At 32.3% G+C, this 23,267-nt stretch overlaps 1 protein-coding gene across 1 annotated transcript in view; it reads left to right on the top strand.

Moving 5' to 3' along the window:
• Positions 1-23,267, top strand: part of LOC115876015 (T-box transcription factor TBX1-like) — a 95,100-nt gene that overhangs the window by 17,826 nt on the left and 54,007 nt on the right. Inside the window, exons 3-7 of the mRNA XM_030891679.1 lie at positions 3,960-4,092; positions 5,640-5,870; positions 7,711-7,867; positions 7,998-8,162; positions 10,170-10,237. Coding sequence (XP_030747539.1) covers positions 3,960-4,092; positions 5,640-5,870; positions 7,711-7,867; positions 7,998-8,162; positions 10,170-10,237 — 754 coding nt within the window. The remainder of the gene's footprint in view (positions 1-3,959; positions 4,093-5,639; positions 5,871-7,710; positions 7,868-7,997; positions 8,163-10,169; positions 10,238-23,267) is intronic.

The following is a 23,267-nucleotide window of genomic DNA, read 5'->3' as shown; positions in this document are numbered from 1 at the left end:
GGCCAATATTTAAAATTAACCTTAAAATCACTAATTATCTGAGGCCACGACATCGGCAGTGCCCCCGCTAAGTCGAACCAAAGTCGAACACAGCTGTACGTACTTTGATCGCACCATCCTTTTTTCGAAACAACTCACGGTACTTTTGACCCCCCCCCCCCTAAAAGGTTACAAAACTAGAATTAATCGATTTAATATTCTCTGATTTTATTTGTATATCAATGTAACAATGATAACTCAAAGTTTATGAATTATTGCTATAGATCAAACATAAACTTTTAATCGCGTGATTAAGCTTGACTGGCACAGCGTTGCCCACTTTTACATATTTTCTTTTAGTCAAAATATTTCAGGAAGCAAAAATAAATAATAAATATTATAAACAGTTATTATTTACATCAACAAAATTCACCTCCTTAACAGCACTTAAGGGACATAAAGGGTCATTACTACCGCTTTTCCGTTCCAAATATTCTGATAAATTTGGGATGAGTTTTTTTGCAACGACTATTAAGTTATCTTGTACACTTCGCACTAAATGAGGTTCTAAAAAGAACAATGTCAAAACGAATGACAATTTCAGGAAATAAATAAATAAATGTGGCAACTTGGCATTTTTTATAGCAGAGCTACCACCTGAATCCCCAGCGGGAAATTTAAATTCCAGTTAGTCAGGCCGGACCGGTGCCGAGTATGTCCGTGGTTGGTAACAATGAATTTAAAAATCGCGCCCACGATTACGTAACTAAAAGTTTAATTGGTATCGCTTATACATAAAAATATTATGCAACCCATACTATACACAGGGTAACCCAGAGTTCCGAAAAAGCATATCAAGTTTCTGCTTTAATATTTTCACTCGAATGTTTTTTTGTTAAATATGGAGACAAAGCCCTGCCCATTTTTTACAAATCTTTTAACTGTCATCGTGTTGTCCCTTATCATGAAACTTCTTGATTTTACGGTATATACGCCAGAGGCACTCTTTTTTCCAGTTTCTTGTAGGCTGTACCCAGAACCGTATTCTCGTCAATTTTATCGGCCATAAATATATTTCGCGCCTGAGATAAATCAAACCGAGTGCTACAAATGCGCTGTGTGCTTAACTAATGAGACCGTTTGATTTATGTCCGCCAAGGATAGCGTCGCGGTGCCGGCAGAGGCAAGACTCAGCGACGCCGACGCATCGGCAATTAGCTTCAGATTAGGCGTCCGCTGTCGGAAAATGTGTTATTGGTAAAAATTTCTTAAGGAAATATATATTGCTACTCTTAAATTAGAAAAAAATATGTGATAATGCAAGAATGGTGCAGTCATAAACTGGAGATAATTGAATGTGTTAACGTTCGTAAACTCATTTAAAATGCCTCCTATGTGACACCGATTGCTCGTGTCTACCAGTCAGGAAGTGCGCCGCGGGAAATCTTGCTAAACGTATTTATTTATTAATGAACATTTTCTTGTTTTTAAAGAACATTTTCTTGTATAGGCAATGACTAAAGAATCCAAGGACAAATAACACCCGAGAGCAAATTGTGACGATGTCAACAAACAGTGCCGTGGCACATATTTTAACCTTGCTGTTTGAAGAGATATTTATATTTTTTGATAAATCTTTTGACTACGACTATGGTGTATACGGTGGTATCATACTAATTAATTACGAAAAAAAAACGTATTAAAATGTTAACAAAAGGTACAAAACTAGTATCGACGTATAGCACACATCAAAATATCAGAAAAATAATTATCGAATTCAATAAGAAAACTAATAAAACGCTAAAAAGGTGGAGCAGACTGTTTATTTATCTATGAAAACATAACTCCTGGCTCTTTCTTATCGCTGGTGCTTTTACGCTTGAAAGTTAAACAACTAATCACCATTGTAATAAAGTGTATACAAAGTTCACTACACACAAACTATTAAAAATCGCTAAAATTGTTGCTGGTGACCAGATGATGACTCATTCGTTGCCATCAAAAGAATGGCCTCTAAGGTCACAAATTCTCCTGCAGCCCGTATATGGGCGTTACATGTCCTTATATTCTTCAGTCATGTGTGTAGGTGTGTAGTAGATACTATAATTTAGACTGTAGTTAATACCGTACAGAGGAAAAAAACGAAAATAAACAAAAATGAACCAACAAACCAAACCAAAACATACCTAACCAGAGCAATCAAAACACGCTGTAAGCTAAAACGCGTCTGTTTACGCATTCCAATTGCCGAGTACTTTTTATATCTTGCTATATTTTAGAATATTTTATAAATAAATGAAAACGGGTATACTTCCGCAAGAGTTTTTTTGTGTTGGTTATTATTTTGATGTACTCTTTTTGCATTGTACGAATATTATACAGGGTGGTCCGAACTGTATTCCGGAAACTTCGGCACCAAATTCTGCAGATAAAAATAAGGAAAAAAGTTCATATACAGGTGTGTCCTAAAATGCTTAATTTGGAGATACAGGGTGTAGAAGTTTCATTTTTATTTCGATTGTTTCCAAATAATTTATGAAGTAACGTTAATATTTGGATGAAAATTGATGTCTGGGAATTTTTGACATGAGAAATTTGATTTTCATATCAATATGACTCCTACTTGTAGAGGGTGCCACCTACAGATTTTTAAACTGGTTTGAAGTGTAATAACGTTTTGTCCGTACCTGTATAAAACTAATCAGTAAAAAAATATACATTTACGACATTTTCTACGTAAGAAAGATCTCTTGGTAAAAATCGCTACGAGTTGTGGTTCTCAAGATATTTGGAGTCGAAGTTATCAGTACCTGTCATTACTGACATAAATAATTAAACATGTTGACTAAATAGTTATTAGATTGAAATCATAAATTTGAAATGTTTTTGTGCCAAAAGGTCAACAGAAACTGTTTTATCGTCATTTTTTGCAGAAAAATTTATGATTAATTTAAAAAAATAAAAATTTCCCAAATTTATTACTTTTCAGTCAAATAATTTATCTGCTCAACGTGTTTATTTTTTGTCAATAATGACATATGTATTAACTATTTCCATTCTAATTATCTTGAGAACGGTTAATCGTAGTGATTTTTAGCAAGAGACATTTATTATGTAAAAAGTGACGGGGATGTATATTTTCTCACTCGGTAGTTTTATACAGGTACGGACGAAAAGTTATTACCCTTCAAAATAGTTAAAATACATGTAGGTGGTGCCCCCTACAAATAGGAGCTATATTTACATTAAAATCAAATTTCGCATGTCAAAAAACTTCCAGACACCAATTTTCATCCAAATATTGGCATTACTTCAGAAATTATTTGGAAAAATCGAAATAAAATTGAAAGTTCTACACCCTGTATCTCTGAAATTAAGCATTTTAGGACATAAATTTATACGAACTTTTTTACTTATTTTTATCTGTAGAATATACTGTCGAAGTTCCCGGAATACAGTTCGGACCACCCTGTATATATTATAGTATATAAAAAATAGCAGGTTAGTCGTGACAGACTGAAAGAAAAGTAATGTCGTTGGATATGTATTTTAATATTTTATAAAGGAAATGTCCTTGTATTCCTAGTCATATGATGCTAGTTTTAAGGCCCTTTTGTGCAGAGGATATTTTTTTGCTAATTGAATCATTCAAACTGTCCTGATGATAGGAATAAAATTCTCGAAAGCTTGACAAATTTGAAAAAGTAGTTTTATTAGCCTATTTGGTGATTGTATACCCACTTAAATTTTGGTTTTTTTATTATATATAATATAAAACAATAATTATCAGCAGATAAAGCCTGCCATTCAACTCAGATGATCGGTCAAGATCTAGTTGCCCCCTTAAAAAAATCACCAAAAAAAAAGGTTGAAACCAGAGCAATCGAAAACCCTTCATGCAAGCTAGCTCTTAAAAATATCCCTAAAAATAGAAAACATATAAAAGATTATATATTTACCTTTACAAAAATCTCTTTCAGCTTGTTTGCAGAGTGCAGGAAAAGACAGAAAAGCTTACTCACCCTTAGACCAAGCTGACGCCTTAACTTTAGAACATGAGAACGAAAGATCTGAAAACAATAATAGAAATACGACGCATAATAAAAATCACAAGTAAGTATATGTGTAATGACATGTTGCGGCTTTGTTGTTATACTCTATATAATTATAGCTAAGATACACTCACCAACACGAAAAACGGGCACCTTAAAATTTTCATGTATTTTAAAGTTTAATATATTTTGTTCTAGTGGGCCGATTTTGATGATATTTTTAAAGCAATATGTAGCTATTACTTTTTAGTATCTCTTTCTAAACTGAAAATGAAAGTTTCCATCTGTCAATTATACGAGGGGAAACAAGATCTTGATATTTTGGTAAAAATTTGAAACATCCTGTGGAATATGTTAACAAAGCAGTCACCTAGGTACATCTTTTCTCAATAGTTTGTTGTTTAATTCATCTCATTAGCTTTATTTTTATTGAAGATATGCGTTTTTTAAAACGACACTACTATTTTTTCGTAATTTAAACATTAAAACAATGTCTTTGCTTTTGGTCTTGGTCCTAGTCAACAGACCTAGTAAGCTGGGGTCCTCAGGCAGGCCTTCTTTACATAAGATTTGCTTTGTTTAATCTTCTTCTTACAGTCCGTTGGCTTACATGAATAAAAGAAACTTAAGAAATTTTTAAAGCTCGCAAACAACGGTTTCTTAGCGATAATCTTAAATAAGTCGATCGTCTCAATTCAGAGATCTACGAAGGTTCCTGGACGTCTGGTATATGAACTACTTCGTGCGCATCTACATCTGTCAACGCCATAATTTTGATCTCTATCATCACAGATTATGCAGATTATAAACTTATCGTCAAAAGCATTGTTTTTCGTGGTTTCAATTTTCGGAGTCGCGCACTAGTTAGGTTTCTAGTTTACTAAAATTCTGCACAGCGCCTGACCGGCTCAGTTATTACGCTGTTTAAAGGCGAGTTTAAACGAGTTTTTTACGCACAGGAAACTTTACTCGTTTGCTCATCGTCATATAAAATACAATTTTCGTACCACGAATTAGGGACAAGATTTTTATCTATATACATATAGTATACCTAATCTGTGCTATCATCTTCAATCATGTTGCATCTATAATCTATAGTGGATATAACTTCAATAGACAACAATACTAATATGATTTTTCAGTAACAGTAACGTTACCGTTACAGGACCAAAAGCAAAGGCATGGTTTTAATGTAAAAATTAAGAAAAAATATTCTCTTCAAAAGCGAATATCTCCAAAAAAAATAAAGCTATTGAGATGAACGAAACAACAAATTATCGAGAAGAAATACACCTAGATGATAAAATTATTTTTAACTTCCTCGTTTTTTTAACATTATTCCACGGTTTTTTTAACATTATCCCCCCGTATAATTGACAGATGGGCTGTCATCGATAGTCATTTTCAAACCAACCGTGGAGGTGTTTTTTTTTTCAATCATACGGTATTAACTACTAAGTTTGAACCCGTCATTTATGATCGCGTTATTCTTCTATAAAACAGCATTGCAATTAAAGGAATTTTATCTGAAGGATTATTATAAATAAAAACTAATCATAAGTATCAAGTTTTAAAGAAGTCACTTCATTTTGTATTATTTTATTTCAGTCTAAATACCCTTACGCCTGCATTATCAAACGCGGGCGCCATACTTGAAATGAAACATTTATGGGATGAGTTTCATTCATTGGGTACAGAGATGATCGTTACTAAAGCTGGCAGAAGAATGTTTCCCACCTTTCAAGTGAAACTGTGCGGATTAGATTTACATTCTGAATATATGCTCATGATGGACTTCGTACCTGTTGACGATAAGCGATATCGATATGCTTTTCACAGGTAACCATATTATTAAAATGTATTATTTATTGTTCCTATTATTTTTAACTATAATAAAAAACTCAATGCAGTCAATAATCACCACACAGTTGTGACACAGGCTAATAAAATACAATCTAGAAGTTAGTTTAGTAAATTTTGAAAATTGTTTGTTTTTTATTTAAAAAAAAGTAATGTCGCTGGATATGTATTTTAATATTTTATCAAGGAAATGTCCTTGTATTCCAATGTCATATGATGCTAGTTTTAAGGCCTTTTTGTGCAAAGGAGGTTTTTTTTGCTAATTGACTCAGTCGTAAGCTGTTTTTTTCTGTTATACAATTTTAAAATATTAATGCCTTTTTTATTTATACATTTTAGAAACTGTCCTGATGATGGAAATAAAATTCTCGAAAGCTTGACAAATTTGAAAACATAGTTTTATTATCCTGTGTGGTGATTACTGACTGCATCCTCACTTAAATTTTGAGTTTTTTCTTAACTTAGTCAGTCACGACTAAACCTGCTATTTTTTAACTATAATAATAAGAATAAATTAAATTAATCATCTCTATTGTTTGTCAATATTTTTGTCAATTTACTCTATCTATTAATTACTATCCCTTCAGAAACGCTAATGATTAATGTTATAATTCCGAAAGACAGAGTTAAGCCCCATTTTCACTATGCGCTGATGCAGTTCATCGATGTGATTCATCAACATTGGCGTAACTACAGTGGTGCCCGGGGGTGCCGGGCCCCCCAGGTACTGCTGGGCACCCCCCAGAGAAATCTTGAATTATGACTCTTGGCTACGTATTAATTTTTATTTGCTTGTGATGTAGTAAAAATGACAATGACGTTTTCTAGTTTTTTTTAGTTAAAATTATTTTGTTGTGTTCAAAAATTGTGTTAATTTTTATTTTTTTAGAAAATTTGTAGGTATTTAAGTAATCTACAGGAACACGGTTTGATAACCAAGTCTATGAAATTTATTGATAGAGAAATTCATGTAAAAGTTTTATTCAAAAAATGTGTCTTCATTTTTTAAAGAACAAAAGACCTAGGTCCCCCGTGTGCTCAACACCAGCCCCCCCCCGGATGGATGAATTGCTTGCTAGTTACGCTAATGTTCATCAACGCGTCATTTATTCGTCGACATTCAAAAAATGATACAAAACACAATATATTTTTTAAATAAAACGACAGATGTCACTGCCGTTAATCTATTATTGGGCAACTCTTTTTACTGCTTTTACTATCAGAAAATGTATTTAAGCCTGACCGAAAAGTCTTATTATTAAGAATGTTTATTGGATGACATAAATATTTCTTTAGAAAATTTTATTTCAATAATTTCTGTCAAAAATAAGTAATATAAAGCTCAGTTGGTCATAAAAACTTTTTAAGTTAATTTTCCAAGGGTGGCTCGTTAGCATATTTGAAAAATCATTTTTTTATGAATAATTCGGCACCACACACTTGTTACAATTTCAAATAAATCATATGCAAATATGTCAAAAGTTGACATATGATATATCATTCTATTCAGAGTGTGATTTTCTATCAAATAAAGTAAAAAAATCCGAGGGTGTCATTTAAAAATCAAAAGTTGTAGTAATGTCCGGTGAAACAGGATGTGACCGAAAACAATTGACCGTCAATCAGTCCTAATTTATATCATATACCAACATATCAAATCTCGTATTTTTTATCTGAAAAATAAAAAAGTTATAGGGGTGGGCCACTTTTGAGACGCACCGGGTATATAGTTAATTGCCTTAATGATAAAACAAGATTAAAACTTAAAATTCATTTAAATAATCGGAATAAAATACAAGAAAATTGTTTATTATTTCAGTTCGAGTTGGGTGGTTGCTGGAAAAGCAGATCCAGTTTCACCTCCAAGAATTCATGTGCATCCTGACAGTCCGGCAACTGGTGCACAATGGATGAAACAGACTGTATCTTTCGATAAACTGAAACTCACCAATAATCAGTTAGATGATAACGGCCACGTAAGTAGTTTTCTTAAATATCTTCAATGATGTATAACAATTATAGCAATATCACAGTATAATTTTATTCTGTAAACTTTGGTATAGTAAATATCAGAATTTTAAACTTGAAATACGTTCCGTTTTTCAGATTATATTAAACTCAATGCACCGTTATCAACCAAGATTCCATATAGTATATTTACCTCCAAAAAATTCTCAACAAACAAATGAAGAAAATTGCAATGAAAATTTCAAGACTTTTGTTTTTTCGGAGACATCCTTTACCGCCGTCACTGCCTACCAGAACCACCGGGTAAGTGAGCTTTACTTATACAGGGTGTCCCAGAAATAAGTGCAAGTATTTTAAGGGGTGGTAAATCTCGATAAAAGAAACATATTGTTGCGGACTCGTACCGTGTGAACTCGGCCTTAGGCTTGGCCACTCGGCTATGATTCATACGCCGACGACACCGACCTTCTAGAACGGCTAAGAATTGTCGGGACAAATCTGGATTGTCTGTTGCTCTCATATATAAGCCGACGCCTGAGGCCTGAGGAAGGACAGAGAAAAACAACCGGTCGATGCGTACAATCGCCGCGCGCTAATTCAAAATAAATACCTGTTAGATACAGTTCGTCTGCTGGATCTGTGTCTATGAAAGGAATGCGGAAAAAACATTTAAATAAACAGCAATATATTTTATACGTCGACTTGACAAGTACGTCACCGCAAATCGCTCCGCCCACTAATTTTATTGGCTACTTGCAAATTTGTCGAATTTTTATTGATGGGACGCGTCGTCTAATGTTTTACGAAAAACATCGAGAGAATATCGTTTCCCCTCTCACGGATACCCCGTAGCCTCAGAACGGACAGACGTACTGTAAATAGTTAGATAAATTGTAAATAAGTTATAAATAGTTCTTTAAGTTTTTTTAATCGTTATTGTTTGTTAATTAGTGTTAAATAAATTGTGTTTAAATAAATTGTGACTTTCTATCCACACGGAACCGACGAAAAACGTAAGAATATTTTCTCTTTATCATTTTTCAAATAAGTCCAAAATAACGGAGTTATTTTACTTTGAAAAGTTCCAAAAAAAAATATTTTTTATTAAAATTTTGAGAACCACTGGATCTTTTCTGGATTTTCTTTCTTGTAAATTTAATATAATACCTATGTTGCCATATTATCAAGAAATTATGTTTTTGAACTAAAAACTAAAAAAAAATCCAAAAAAATTTGGAATTTTCAATTTTTTTTTTCGCGAAAAAAACCTCATAGACGTGTTTCTGGGGTTGAACTATACTACCAGTTAAAATACTTGCACTTATTTCTGGGATACCCTGTATATCTAAAATAAACTTTTGCAAGAAGAATACAGAAGAACGATTTCTAACACATTGATAATTCCAAATATGTAAATGACAAATACGTGATTCCAGATAAATAAACTTAATTTAAACGTAATTCGTATGATTTAAAGATTTGATTAAAGTCGTCCCTTTTATACTTTTCTAAATCAAAATCATTCTTAAATTAATATCAAAGACTTTCTCACTAGGTTACACAATCTTTCTGGGTAGGTTAGTGTAATTTTTTCTTTCTTGTCTATAATATAGCAAACAATATTAATTGTGTTTATTTTTAACTTTGAACACTATAAATCTAGCTAACTAAATACCTAATAACAAAACTGCAAGTATTCAATCCATCTTGTACCTAAATTATAGGTAGTGTATGAAAAGCCAGCAAAAATATAAGCTTCCAGTTGTCTGCCGTAGATGCTCCGACTTATAATTTGAAGAATGATTGTTACTTATTCTTACTTATGATTGAACTTATAATTTGAAGAATAGTTCATTTAGAAGCATTTCCCAAGCATTCCAATTTCATATATACCCTTTACCCAACTTGAAGAAACTACTAAGATTTGAAAAAAAAAGTTTGTGAAAACGGTAAAAGGGTTGCGACATGTTTAATTTCACCTGTATTTCAGAAACATTGAGAAACAGTAGCGTAGTGATGTGAAAACCGCATCTTTGTAGCTCTACTCATAATCAAGAGACAATGCAAAACACACTAAAATGGGATACCCTGTATATCTCCTTACATATTGTGTATGTGCTCAAATAAAAAATCCGGAGCGTTCTTTAGTTGAGTCATTAAACAACAAAAATAGTAATAATTTTGTTATATAAAAAATTATAAAAGTTATCTTGATACTAACTAACCCCCCCCCCGCCTCCCTTTAAAGTAGAAAGTACACCTCTTTACATTTTTATTGCACCTCGTTAACAGGCACTTTTTTATTTCCAGATAACGCAACTAAAAATAGCAAGCAATCCATTTGCCAAGGGTTTCCGAGACTGCGATCCAGATGATGGGTGAGTGCATTAATCCTTATCTCTTCTTTCACGTGCGAGTAAAAAGTGTCAAATTTTTTAACAAGTTTTACCTAGTAGATATTTCGTATATTTAGTGTGTAGGGAGTACAGGGCTATTTATAAATTGATAATGGTAAACAGTTATAGTGAAATTTTTATGATCTGAACATTATTTTGAAAACGTACAGGTTGTCCCATTTTCGTGTGTTTTATAGGGTATCTCATATTATATGAGTACAAAGATGCGGTTTTCACAACACCATGCTACTTTTTTCGGTCACTTCTTGTTTCACCGGAAACGACTACACTTTTTGATTTTTGGCACCCTTGGTATTTTTTTACATTATTCCGTATTCTAAATTTCAAAACACTAATTTTTAATCAAGGAGCCTTGGAAAAATAGTTTTGATCGCATCGTTTAATGTTTTTCGTGTCTTGTCCTGGCCGGTTAAAAGATGCCCAAATCGTATTTTTGATCATATCACAATTTTTTCAATGGAACGAGGGTCAGGTCATTAGTATATTTTGAAAAGCGTTTCTTTATGAATAATTTGTGAGGGTGGATACACCGTTGTCTTCTAGCAAGCCAATAGAATGTGGAGTACCTCAAGGCTCAGTACTAGGCCCTATTTTGTTTCTTCTTTTTATTAACGACATTGCTAACATAAACATCAGTGGTAAAATATGTCTTTTTGCGGACGACACTAGCTTTACTTGGAGCAACAAGGACCTCACGGCACTTCATAGGATTATATCAAATGACTTAATCACCATTAAATCTTGGTGCGATTTGAACCTCCTGAGTCTCAACATTTCTAAAACTAAAGCTTTGTCGTATAAAAACTCGCTGCAGCCCTTTGGTACTTAACAACACCACCATTGACGTCGTAAAATCTGTAAAATTCTTAGGGCTTGTTGTAGACAATTCTCTAAAATGGGATATGCATATCGACGCTTTGTCGAAAAAATTAAGCTCTGCCTGTTTTACATTAAGATCTGTTTCTAAGGAGGTTAACTTGTCAGTGGCTAGAACTGTTTGTTATGCACTTTTTGAGTCGCACCTCAGATATGCCATTCCATTCTGGGGCACGTGTTGTGCGACTCAATTTGACCGCATTTTCAAGCTCCAGAAGAGACATGTTCGATATTCACTGGGACTAAACAGCAGAACTCATTGTCAAGAGTTTTTTAAAAAAATAAAAATTTTAACTTTTCCTTCTTTATTTATATTTGAATTCGTTTGACTAATACGTAAGCATGTATCAGTTCCTCAAGTAAGGCCATTTCACACTTATCCACTCAGGAACGCGGAACAAGATCTTTATCTACTTACCCCACGCTCAGAGTTAAAAGTTCAATATTATACAACTCGAAAAAAATGCACAATCACCTGCCATTTCAAATCAAATCCATAACGTCATTTTCTTCATTTCGCAAAGCATTGAAATCATATTTAATATTTACTAGACAAGGCTTTTCGTTACATTTATGACCATGGCACTCTAAATTGAAATTTAAAATGATATTTTTTTTAAATTGAATACGTTAAAAGTTCGCATATGATATGTCCTGCTATTCAGAGTGTCATTTTCTATCGAATAACGTAAAAAAATTCCAAGGATGCCATTTAAAAATCAAAAGTTGTAGTCATTTCCGGTGAAACAGGAAGTGACGGAAAACAATTTAATACGCCAATAAATCCAAATTTATGTCATATACTAACATACCAAATATCCGAACAATATAACCGAAGTTTTTCGATTATGATTCAGATCACTCTGTATATTAATAATTCTGAAGTTAAATATTTGAACCACTAACAGATTAAAACTGTGATTAAACCTATAACTATACCTATATTTATTATCAAATAACTGTACTGTTGGCTTTGGCCAAGCTACCTTGACTTTCTTTATTAGATATTCGTCTATCCAAAGTCCCACAAGGTTAAATTACTAATAAATTATTCGAAAAGTAACAAAGATCGCATTTGCATGTGCAATACTGTCATTCGCTATACTCATACAAATTATGAACACATTTACAAAAACCAAATCAGATAAGCAATTATAAAAATGCATTAATAATTATATTGTTATTTGCTATAGACTTATACGATATTTACGACACAAGGCGTTAGGTCACTAGATCATAGTTGTCAGTTGTCTAAATCCATTTTAAATATATCGTTATATTGTTATATTTATATTTTATGAATATCGCTTAAAAACTGTGCTAGTGTTTACTGCTATAGATTAGACGTTTATGAACAGATTAGTGACAGAGAAGATTAGATTAGAACAAGTGATAGGACTTTTTGAAAAATTTGGTTTTTTAAATAAAAACCGCCTGTTCCATCTATCTAAAATATTTTCAGCCCTACAATGTTGCTACATCATTTGAAAAGTAGTAGCATCTTTGATATTTTAAATGGAACACCCAGTATTACCAGTATATTATTACATTTTTGAAAACTACTTTCATATCTCAAAATCTCCAATAGTTTTTAAGATAAAAAATAAAACATGTGTAACATTAAAAAAACATCCTCTTCAATAAAATAAGCATCGAAAAAATCAAAAATTGAACATTTTTAAAGTTTGAATAGTAAAATAACAAATGTTCATTGCATAGAGAAAATAAAAAATTCTTTATTTCTGTTTCTTATAAAATTGCTCATATCTGTTACATATTTTAAACTCTTATATTAAATAGTTAAAAAATCAAAATACTCATAAAATTGCTTTTCAACGATATATCATGTTCGTATACCTAAACCTTATTCTTGTTTTTTATTTGTGATTCAATTTTTAAATAATATACAGGGTGTCCCACTAAGAACAGCTCTCGGCTGTATCTCGGAAAGTATTAGTCGTAGAGCTTGCAGAAAAAAATATTAATAACTAATGAGACCATGAGAAATTGCTGGAAATTATTTTCAACTTTGTAGGACGGCCGCTAGAGGGCGTAACTGCTATGGAAAATAACAAAATGGAATTTTTAAGAAATTTTGCCTAGACACGATATACTATAAATAATAGCTTCATAATCTTCAGTAAATTTTGGATCTTTTTTTGTAGAACCATTTTCCCCTATCTGCTAAAATGAAGTGGTGGGAGGTTAGATCTGTTTTTATTTAAATATGAATATCTCTGGACTGGATGATCGGAATCCAACAAGCGAGGGCTCGTTTAAAAGAGCGTTTCTTACCCTATATTGTACCATATACGTATTATTTACAAATATACCAATCCTAATCTCCAAAAAGTGAAGCCCAAACAGTGAAAGAACAATATGGAATTCTGCATAAGTCTATTTCACCCGGATATTCATTTAACTGCGCATGCCTCACCTGAAGAACTTTTCATTGGTCGATGTTGTTAAAGGGAAGTGGTTGACTGACATTTCACCTAACCTTCAGTTTTATTTATATTTTTATTATTTATAACACATTATCATGGAGTTGGAAAAATATCAAAAAATAGTTGGAAACAATAAACTAAACAAAACCACTCTTTTACGCGCACAAATAAAAAGTAATCCAAACAGAACAAAATCAACAACAATCGGAGTTTGGCGCAATCGCAGTTCAATCCATATCCGGGTGAAATAGACTTATGCAGTTCTAATATGGAGCTGGGTTATGTTGTCTTTTTCTTACGGCACAGAAATTGCACACGGGGTTAAATAGGGAACCCTGAGTATATTTGTAAATAATACGTATATGTATTGTACCATATAAACAATAATAATAAGCTTTTGAACGTAGACGCTAGGGGGCGTTGTCTTACAATTTAACAAACATTGCACCTTTTTTCAAAAATATTAAATATAATAGTGTATGTAATTTTAGCTGATAGTAAAGAGTAGTAAAAGTTTAAAAAGTCAGCGAAAATCGCATCTTGATATCTTCTTTCAAACCGAAGATATTAGCAAAATTATAATAAATACCAAAAAATAAGCTCTTAATTACCTTATTTTTACAACACGGTATCAGTAGCCCTCTTGAGTATGCCCATTCTAACAAAAAAAATAAGATAGAAATAGTTAGTTTATTTTAAAATCGACGAAATACCAGAATACCATAATAACAGATCTAATAATTAAGACATTAATAACAGTGAACAAGTAAATGATGATTCAGTGAAGTCATGGCTTTGGAAAAAAGTTGCTTTTCGCGTAATAGTATAAACGTCAAATTTTTATTACATCAACATTTTAATAGTCTTATCAGCGTTTTTTATCTTTTGATTGCTTTTTCAAAATACCAACAACTTCAAATATTTCAAATAATAAAGGCATTTTGAAAATGCAATTAAAAGATAAAAAAACGTTGAAAAGACTATCAAAATGTTGATCTAATAACAATTTGACGTTTATACCATTACGTCAAAAACAACTTTTTACCAAAGCCTACCATGACTTCACTGAATCATCGTTTCTTGTTCACTGTTATTAATATCTTAATTATTAGATATTAATACCTCGGGTATTATGGTATTCTGGTATTTCGTCGATTTTAAAATAAACTAACTATTTCTATCTTATTTTTTTGTTAGAATGGGCATAATTAAGAGGGCTACTGATACCGTGTTGTCAAAATAAGGTAATTAAGGGCTGATTTTTTTGTATTTATTATAATTTTGCTAATATCTTCGGTTTGAAAGAAGATATCAAGATGCGATTTTCGCTGACTCTTTAAGCTTTTACTACTCTTTACTATGAGCTAAAATTACATATACTATTGCATTTAATTTTTTGTTAAATTGTAAGACAACGCCCCCTAGAGTCTAGGTTCAAAAGCTTATTATTATTGTTCATATAGTACAATATAGAGTAAGAAACGCTCTTTTAAACGAACACTCGCTTGTTGGATTCCGATCATCCAGCCCAGAGTTATTAATATTTAAATAAAAACAGATCTAACCTTCCCCCACCACTTTATTTTGGTAGATAGGGGAAAATGAAGATTATGAAGCTATTACTTATAGTACACCTTATCTAGGCAAAATGTGTAAACACTCCATTTTCATATTTTTTGTTGCAGTTGCGCCCCCTAGCGGTCGTTCTACAAACTTGAAAATAATTTCCAGCAATTTCTCATAGCCCCTTTAGTTATAAATATTTTTTTCCGTAAACCCTACGACTAATACTTTCCGAGATACAACCGAGATCTATTCTTAGTGGGACACCCGGTACATTGACTTTAATTTAAAATATCAATAATTTGAGCGATTTTATTACAAACGGAAATTTTTGTTTCTCCTTCATATTTGATATCCAAACGATTGATTTAAACAGATCAAATATTTCGACTTTACTTAACCTACAAACCACCTTTCAATATTCCGAATTTATGATTTAAACAATTCTTATTCAAAATACGGTTTTTGTCAATTTTACACATGTTTTATTTTTTATCTCAAAACCTATTATAGGTAGGCATAGGTTAGTATAATAGAAAAAAATGAGATAGAGTAGTTTCGAAAAATGTAATGGGATTACTTAGTGGTCCATTTAAAATAACGAAAATGCTATCAGTTTTAGTATGAAGCGGCAACATAGTAAGGCTGAAAATAATTTAGGCAGATGAAGCAGGTGACTTTGGTTAGGTTAGGTTAGGTGCAAAATTCCAAATGTTCATAAAAAATATTTAACCGGTTCTCCATAAACGTCTCTTACTACCATGGCCGCGAAACATCCTGTATAATATGATATCAATAAAAAACCATATTACCACGCATCCATGATAAAACGACGTATGTAGTATTTTATTTTAATGTACCAAATACGTATAGACATTTTAAATACTTAGAAACATACCATAGCAATTACTTTGACCTCAAATTTTAATTTCCACCCAACCGTAAAATACGTATAACTAAAAATTAAAAGTTAATAGTAGGGGAGCAAAAAAACTAAATGGGTATCTACTATTGGATTGTAAAAATTAGATGCTAAAAAGAAAAAAAGCTTATATATGATGTATACCTTTTGACTGGTTGTGAGAGCATGTCCAAGGTTTTTAAAAATGTAAAAAACGTCACGTGTTTCTTATAACGGAAGAATATTAATCCGTTAATTTGCATTGAAAATGGGACAAAAAATTATTCGAATGTGTCAGATATTCAAAAGGCGAATTAAGTGAAGCTCCTATTCAAAAGACTGACGATTTTGACGCGACCAAAACTCATGACAGAAAATACATAATTTTCGGAACCTCTTCATTCAAGATTGTAACTACTTTGGCTTTGGAAATCGGCTGATTACGTTATTCCCGTCATTTTTAAATGTTCTTCAAAACTACCCTGTATAAAAGGTTCATAAATGGTGGGGGTACTTAACAAGGGGGGAGGGGGTACTTAACTCCCCTTATGTTAATCTTACTGGCTGGAGTAAATCTTAAAATCCCCACTTCGGCACCCCTACTATAGTAAACAAATTGCCACATTCAAGGTTACTACACAATAGGTTATTTATACATATATGGTTATATTATAAAACAAATGCATATAATCATTAATTATTAAAATATACACTTTTTTGCACAGCAGAGTTTGTGTTATTGAGTAATATTTAAAATTCAAGCCATTATATTAATAGTCCAGTTAATCTTAGAGGTTTCACCTCGGAATTCGAGATAACCAGCTGTAAACTCGTACAAACCTTTATTTTAACATCCTAAAACATGTCTCAAAACCTACATATGACAGCGTGTGCGCGACTTGTAGGTAACTGAGGTCAAAGGTCAGAAAACCGATTTTTTGCGCATTTTTTGCAAATATCTCGTTCCCTTTCACATTTACGCTATTTGTATTTATTACAAATATTGTAGAGAATAAAATTCTCTACAACTTTTGTTTCAAATTTTTTTTTGTACCTCAAACCGTTTTTGAGATAGAGGGCGGTGAGCCCGCAGTCTTTCATTATATACGGTATCATTCAAGTTCAACCTGTAGTCTCGGTCAAAAACACGCCGTATAGAGTCCGTTAATTATTGAAAAATATATAATTATAAATAATTTACATTTTTCCATAAAAGATCATATTGAATATAATATTTTTTTTCGTAAATTAAGTATATCTTCATTAATTAACACTTACCTCTTTGTACAATTAGAAAATTATTAACAGAAATACTTAAATTTATTACATTAATAATTACATTTTAATTTTAGTCAGATTTATACTATTTACATTTTAAGTAGAAAATAATTAAGTACATTTTCCATAAAATCCGTAAACTTTTTTTATAATATTAATCCAATATCATTTCCTGGAACCTACCGCTACTATTCTACCTCCAGCTCCAGAAAATTTGCTGAACACAACTGCAAGAATGGTTTTGGTTCGCGATGTGGATGCAGGAAATCAGGGTTGTCGTGCTCTTTAGCTTGTGGCCAGTGTAATGGGCAAGCTTGTCTCAATTAAGGTCTCAATGCTTCACCCTATCAGAGTGATGTCAATGAAGATGGTACATTTGACCCCGAAATTCTAGAAGACTTGGAGACAAATATGTCGTTGAAGATGAAAATGAAGAAGAATTTGAAATTCCACAACGACCAGACGACGATGACGAAGAAGAAGAAGAAAACTAAAAGTAAGAACATGGGGAGTTCTTTTTATTTTTATTCAATTTTTTTTAATTTCAACCATGATAAATGTATGAAATCGTATTTTTTAATAGACATATAAATTAAAAATGTATTTCTTGTCCTTTTATTTACTTAAAATGTAATTAGTATAAATGTAACTATAATTAAAATGTAATTAAAGTTTTTCTGTTAATAATTTTCTAATTGTACAAAGAGGTAATTGTTATTAAATGAAGATATACTTAATTTATGAAAAAAATTATTATATTCAATATAATCTTTTATGAAAAAATGTAAATTATTTATAATTATATATTTTTCAATAATTAACGGACTTTATACGGCGTGTTTTTGACCGAGACTACAGGTTGAACTGGAATGATACCGTACATAATGAAAGACTGCGCGCCCACCGCTCACTGTCTCAAAAACGGTTTGAGGTACAAAAAAATTTATGAAACAAAAGTTATAGAGAATTTTATCCTCTACAATATTTGTAATGCATACAAATAGCGTAAATGTGAAAGGAAACGAGATATTTGCAAAAAATGCGCAAAAAATCGATTTTTGGACCTTTGACCTCAGTTATCTACAAGTCGCGCACACGCTATCATATGTAGGTTTTGAGACATGTTTTAGGATGTTAAAATAAAGGTTTGTACGGGTTTGCAGCCGGTTATCTTGAATTCCGAGATTTACACCCTATTTCGACTAAGATGTGACTGGACTATAACACGATTTTAACAGTTAACGGATAAACCAATCACATTGAAAATTAGCTATGCCAGGTTGTGCATCGTCGTTGGAAACATAGGAAATAGTATGCATATTTGGAACTGTCCAGATATTGGCTCCCCTGGTAATTTTACAGCGAAGTTGTAAAAAAGGTCTGCGCATGCTGTATACACATGCCAAATTTAAACAATGTTGGACACGCCGATTTTAAGTAATTTAAGAAAAATTGCATCTGTTTTTAAATTACAATTGAACAAGTAACTTGCAAAACCAGGCAAATACCAGCGTACCTTAAGTTATCATCCTGTAATTTTAAGTAGTATTTTCTAAATGTTAAGCTTTTGCCCCATTCGAACCAGTTTAAATTACAAAAATACATTTTGGGGACTCTAAGCTTAGGTACTATAACGTAGTAGTGTAGACCAAAGAATATACCTAGCTAGAAAAAGAATGGACTCTGCCATACTGAAAAATGGTCCTGCAGAAGTGGCGCCATCTATTGAGTAGGGCTTGTTTTAAATGGATCGAAGCGCGGGCTTTTTAAATGAGCGTATTTATTGAATTCTACTCTAAAATAATTAAATTTGATTATTAAATCTTATTTTTTACACAAATTCAACAATACTAATAACAAGTATCGTTGTGACATGTAAAAAATAACATTTAACAGTATAACTTATACAATTATTAAATAAAATTAAAGCCAAACATGTGAAATATTATTTATTATTTAAAGTTTTTATTTATAAGTCAAATATTTAAACATCGTTTATTATAATAAAACAAGACCAACGTAATACGCCCAAAGTTTTGTAAATGGACTAAATAAAAATATGTACTTAAATGATGGCAAAAATAAAAGACTTACATTATATTTTTAGGGCCACAAACAAAAGGAATTGTCTAATTAAAACACATATAACAAATTATAGTTTGAAAAACGTTTTGATAATCATTTATTTGATAATATTATGATTGGCGCTATGACAACGACAATATTTTTTGAGAATTTGACAATAATATGACAATGGCCGTTGGAAACTATGGAAACTACAAAAAAATTCTGATTTAACGCCATCTGGCAATAACTAGTAGCAACTTCTTAACCTAAAAATTAATTGCACTACCACCTAGTGGCTAGGGCTGGAACTATTTTATTTGAGATTTCCGTGGAAACGGTGGAACCGCTTTTGCTATTTCACTTTCCCGCCCCTGGGGCGCTATTCTGTACAATCGTCAGTATCGGTAAGTTACCGACAGCTATCGGTACGTATTTGTATATAGTAAACATGTGTTGATTGTTGTTGTCATAGTTACCGATCGGTCCTATGGCAGATATCGCAAATTTGTACCGACGAAAATCGGTATCTCTACCGTGCCCTTGTCAACCTCACGGTAGAGATACCGATTTTTGTCGGTACAAATTTGCGATATCTGCCATAGGACCGATCGGTAACTATGACAACAACAATTAACACATTTTTACTATATACAAATACGTATCGAGAGTAATTTTCAATCGAATAAAGTAAAAAAATACCGTTTAAAAGTTGTAGTCATTTCCGGTGAAACCGGAAGTGACAGAAATCAATTGAATATGTCAATCAATCCCAATTTATGTCATATTCTAACGTACCAAATCTCGTTTATTTATCTGAAAAAATAAAAAAGTTATAGAGGTGAGCCACTTTTGAGACGCACCCGGTATATATTCAGCATTGGCAGACCTTTAAAAAAATATTTACGACGTAGCTGTCAAATTGATAAGGAGCCAATATTTGGATAATTCAAAATTTGCATGGGATTTCCTAGGTTTGTAACCACGATGCACCACCCGGTATATTCACTGGTTTTTTCATAGATATACCGACTAACATATAGAGTGTTCCAAGAAAATAGAACTTGACGGATAACTTTTCTTAAAAAACCTTTGCAAAACACCATATAATTTACAAATGAGTTACAAATAAATCTATAGTCTATGTAACGAGAAAAGGGGCAATTTTAACAAACGACGTAATTAAACTTGACAGAGAAAAACAATTTACTTTAGAATTAAAAAGACGAAAATGTCAGACCCACGTTATTCGTTTGTAAGACATAATATCTCTATTCTATACATAAATATTATTCACTCTTATAAAAATTATTTTTGTCCCTGTAGAATCAAGGTGGCATGAAAGGTACCACTCTGTATTAAATTGTGTATACTGGCTAGTCCCAACTGTATTCCGAAAACTTCGGCAGCGTATTCTGCAGATAAAAATAAGTAAAAAAGTAAATATAAATATACTTATGTCCTAAAATTCTTAGTTTCAAAGATACAGGGTGTAGAAATTTCATTTTTATTTCGATTTTTTCTAAATAATTTCTGAAATAACGTCAATATTTGGATGAAAATTAGTGTCTGTGAGTTTTTTGACATGAGAAATTTGATTTTGATGTCAATATGACTCCTACTAGTAGAGAGCGCCACCTACATGTGTTTTAATTGTTTTGAAGCCTAATAACTTTTTGTCCGTACCTGTATAAAACTACCGAGTGAAAAAATATACATCTCTGTGACTTTCTACGTAAAAAAATATCTCTTTGTAAAAATCGCTACGAGCAACCGTTCTTAAGATATTTAGAATGGGAATAGTCAATACATGTTATTATTGAAAAATAAACACGTTGAGTAGATAGTCATTTCACTGAATTAATAAATTTGGGAAATTTATATATTTTTTTTTAAATTAATCACAATTTTTTCTACAAAAAATGATTATAAAACAGTTTCTGTTGAACTTTTGGCACGAAAACATTTGAAATTTGTGATTTCATTCTAATAACTATTTAATCAACATGTTTAATTTATGTCAATGATGACAGGTAGGTATTGATAATTTCGATTCCTATAATATCTCGAAAACCATTACTCGTAGCGATTTTTACCAAGAGACCTTTTTCACATAAAAAACGTCGTAAATGTATATTTTTTACTCAGTAGTTTTATACAGGTACGGACGAAAAGTTACTAATCTTCAAACCAGTTAAAAAATATGTAGGTGGCGCCCTCTACTAGTAGGAGACATATTGACATCAAAATCAAATTTCTCATGTCAAAAAACTCCCAGGCTCCAATTTTGATCCAAATATTGACGGTACTTCAGAAATTATTTGGCAAAAATGGAAAACAAACATGAAACTTCTACACCCTGTATCTCCGAAACTACGCATTTTAGGACATACATTTATACGACCTTTTTTTACTTATTTTTATCCGCAGAATATGCTGCCCAAGTTACCAGAATACAGTTCGGACCACTCTGTATACCAACTAGATACATGAAGAAAACCGTTAAACGTTGACTATTTTTATATTTACATTATAAATTGCTACAACCTATACATACCCTGCTATTCTTTACCACTCAAACGCTCTTTGCGCCGTAACAGCCGAAGTATACGACTATAAATAAAAATATATATGGAAGTAACGCGTCAAAAGAAAAACTATACAGTCGGGAGATTTATATTTATTTAAAAATCGCGCCTTAGTGATGTGTTTATTGGTTTTGAACCGAAATAGCTCGGCGAACGCAGTGAAATTTAAAAAGTCGAACGAAATCAAAATAAATACTTCATAATCTTAATAGGATCCTCGATATCTGGCTAGATTTATTGCGAGCAAATATTTGGACGATGGTGATTATTTAGAGCAATTTTGAAAATCAAAACACTGACCATATGAATTAATTAATCGGTTGTCATTTTTCATCTTATCGCCGCATCGCGCCGATTTATGTCAGATTCGATTGTAGTTAGTAGTTTTCTGAATCTACTTGTTCTTTAATAAATTTAACATATGCAGGGTTATCGGCCCGCAAGGAGGCAGTATGATTTCAGTCTTTCTGCTTTCTACAATGATTGGAATGGTCATTCACGGAAACAGTACCGGAAGAATTGTCAGCTCCAGAACTTTTGAGGGTATTCCACCATCAAAAACAGAATTCCACTCCTCCAACAGCTCACCCCAGCATACTTCAGGCAGAAATCTACGCTATTGAAATATGCGTACAAACTATCTTAAGTAGGAACTATCGGAAACAAAAAATAGCCATCTTATCCGATAGTCAAGAAGCATTAAAAGCGATCCACTCTGTAACCATCAATTCGAAGTTGGTCAAAGAATCTCTAGAGAAGCTGAACAAATAAGACAAAGAATATCTCAAAGTCCTCATACTCTGGGTGCCCGCCCATCAAGGGACAGAAAGTAATGAAAAAGCAAACGATCTAGCTAAAAAAGGAGCAAACACTCCATTAATTGAACTCTGGTTCCCAAATGGGAGACAAACTTAAAACGGAACTCAAAAACCTGAAAGACTAATGGAATAAATCTGTAATGGGAATTCTCCAACGGTCTAAGACATTCGAAGTTTCTCAAGACTTATGACCGAGAAAAATCAAAGATTTTCCTTGATTTAAGTAAGAACAATCTTCGGATCAGGGGCGGATACACAGGGGGAAGCCATGGGGCCAAGGCCCTCCCTAAAATTTATAAATTGGGTTAAATATTAGGCTTTTGGGTTAAAAATTGCGCTCTAAAAAGCATATTCTACATTACTTTTTATTTGGGCTCCCCCTAAAATAAATTCCTGTATCCGCCACTGCTTCGGATGTCACGCGGATTTTAACAGGACACTGTTTCCTAAATGAAC

The sequence above is a fragment of the Sitophilus oryzae genome, unplaced genomic scaffold (assembly GCF_002938485.1).
Source record: "Sitophilus oryzae breed Bouriz unplaced genomic scaffold, Soryzae_2.0 scaffold_1396_pilon_pilon, whole genome shotgun sequence".
NCBI classification, from domain to species: Eukaryota; Metazoa; Arthropoda; class Insecta; order Coleoptera; family Curculionidae; genus Sitophilus; species Sitophilus oryzae.
This window is presented reverse-complemented; position numbering and strand designations above follow the sequence as displayed.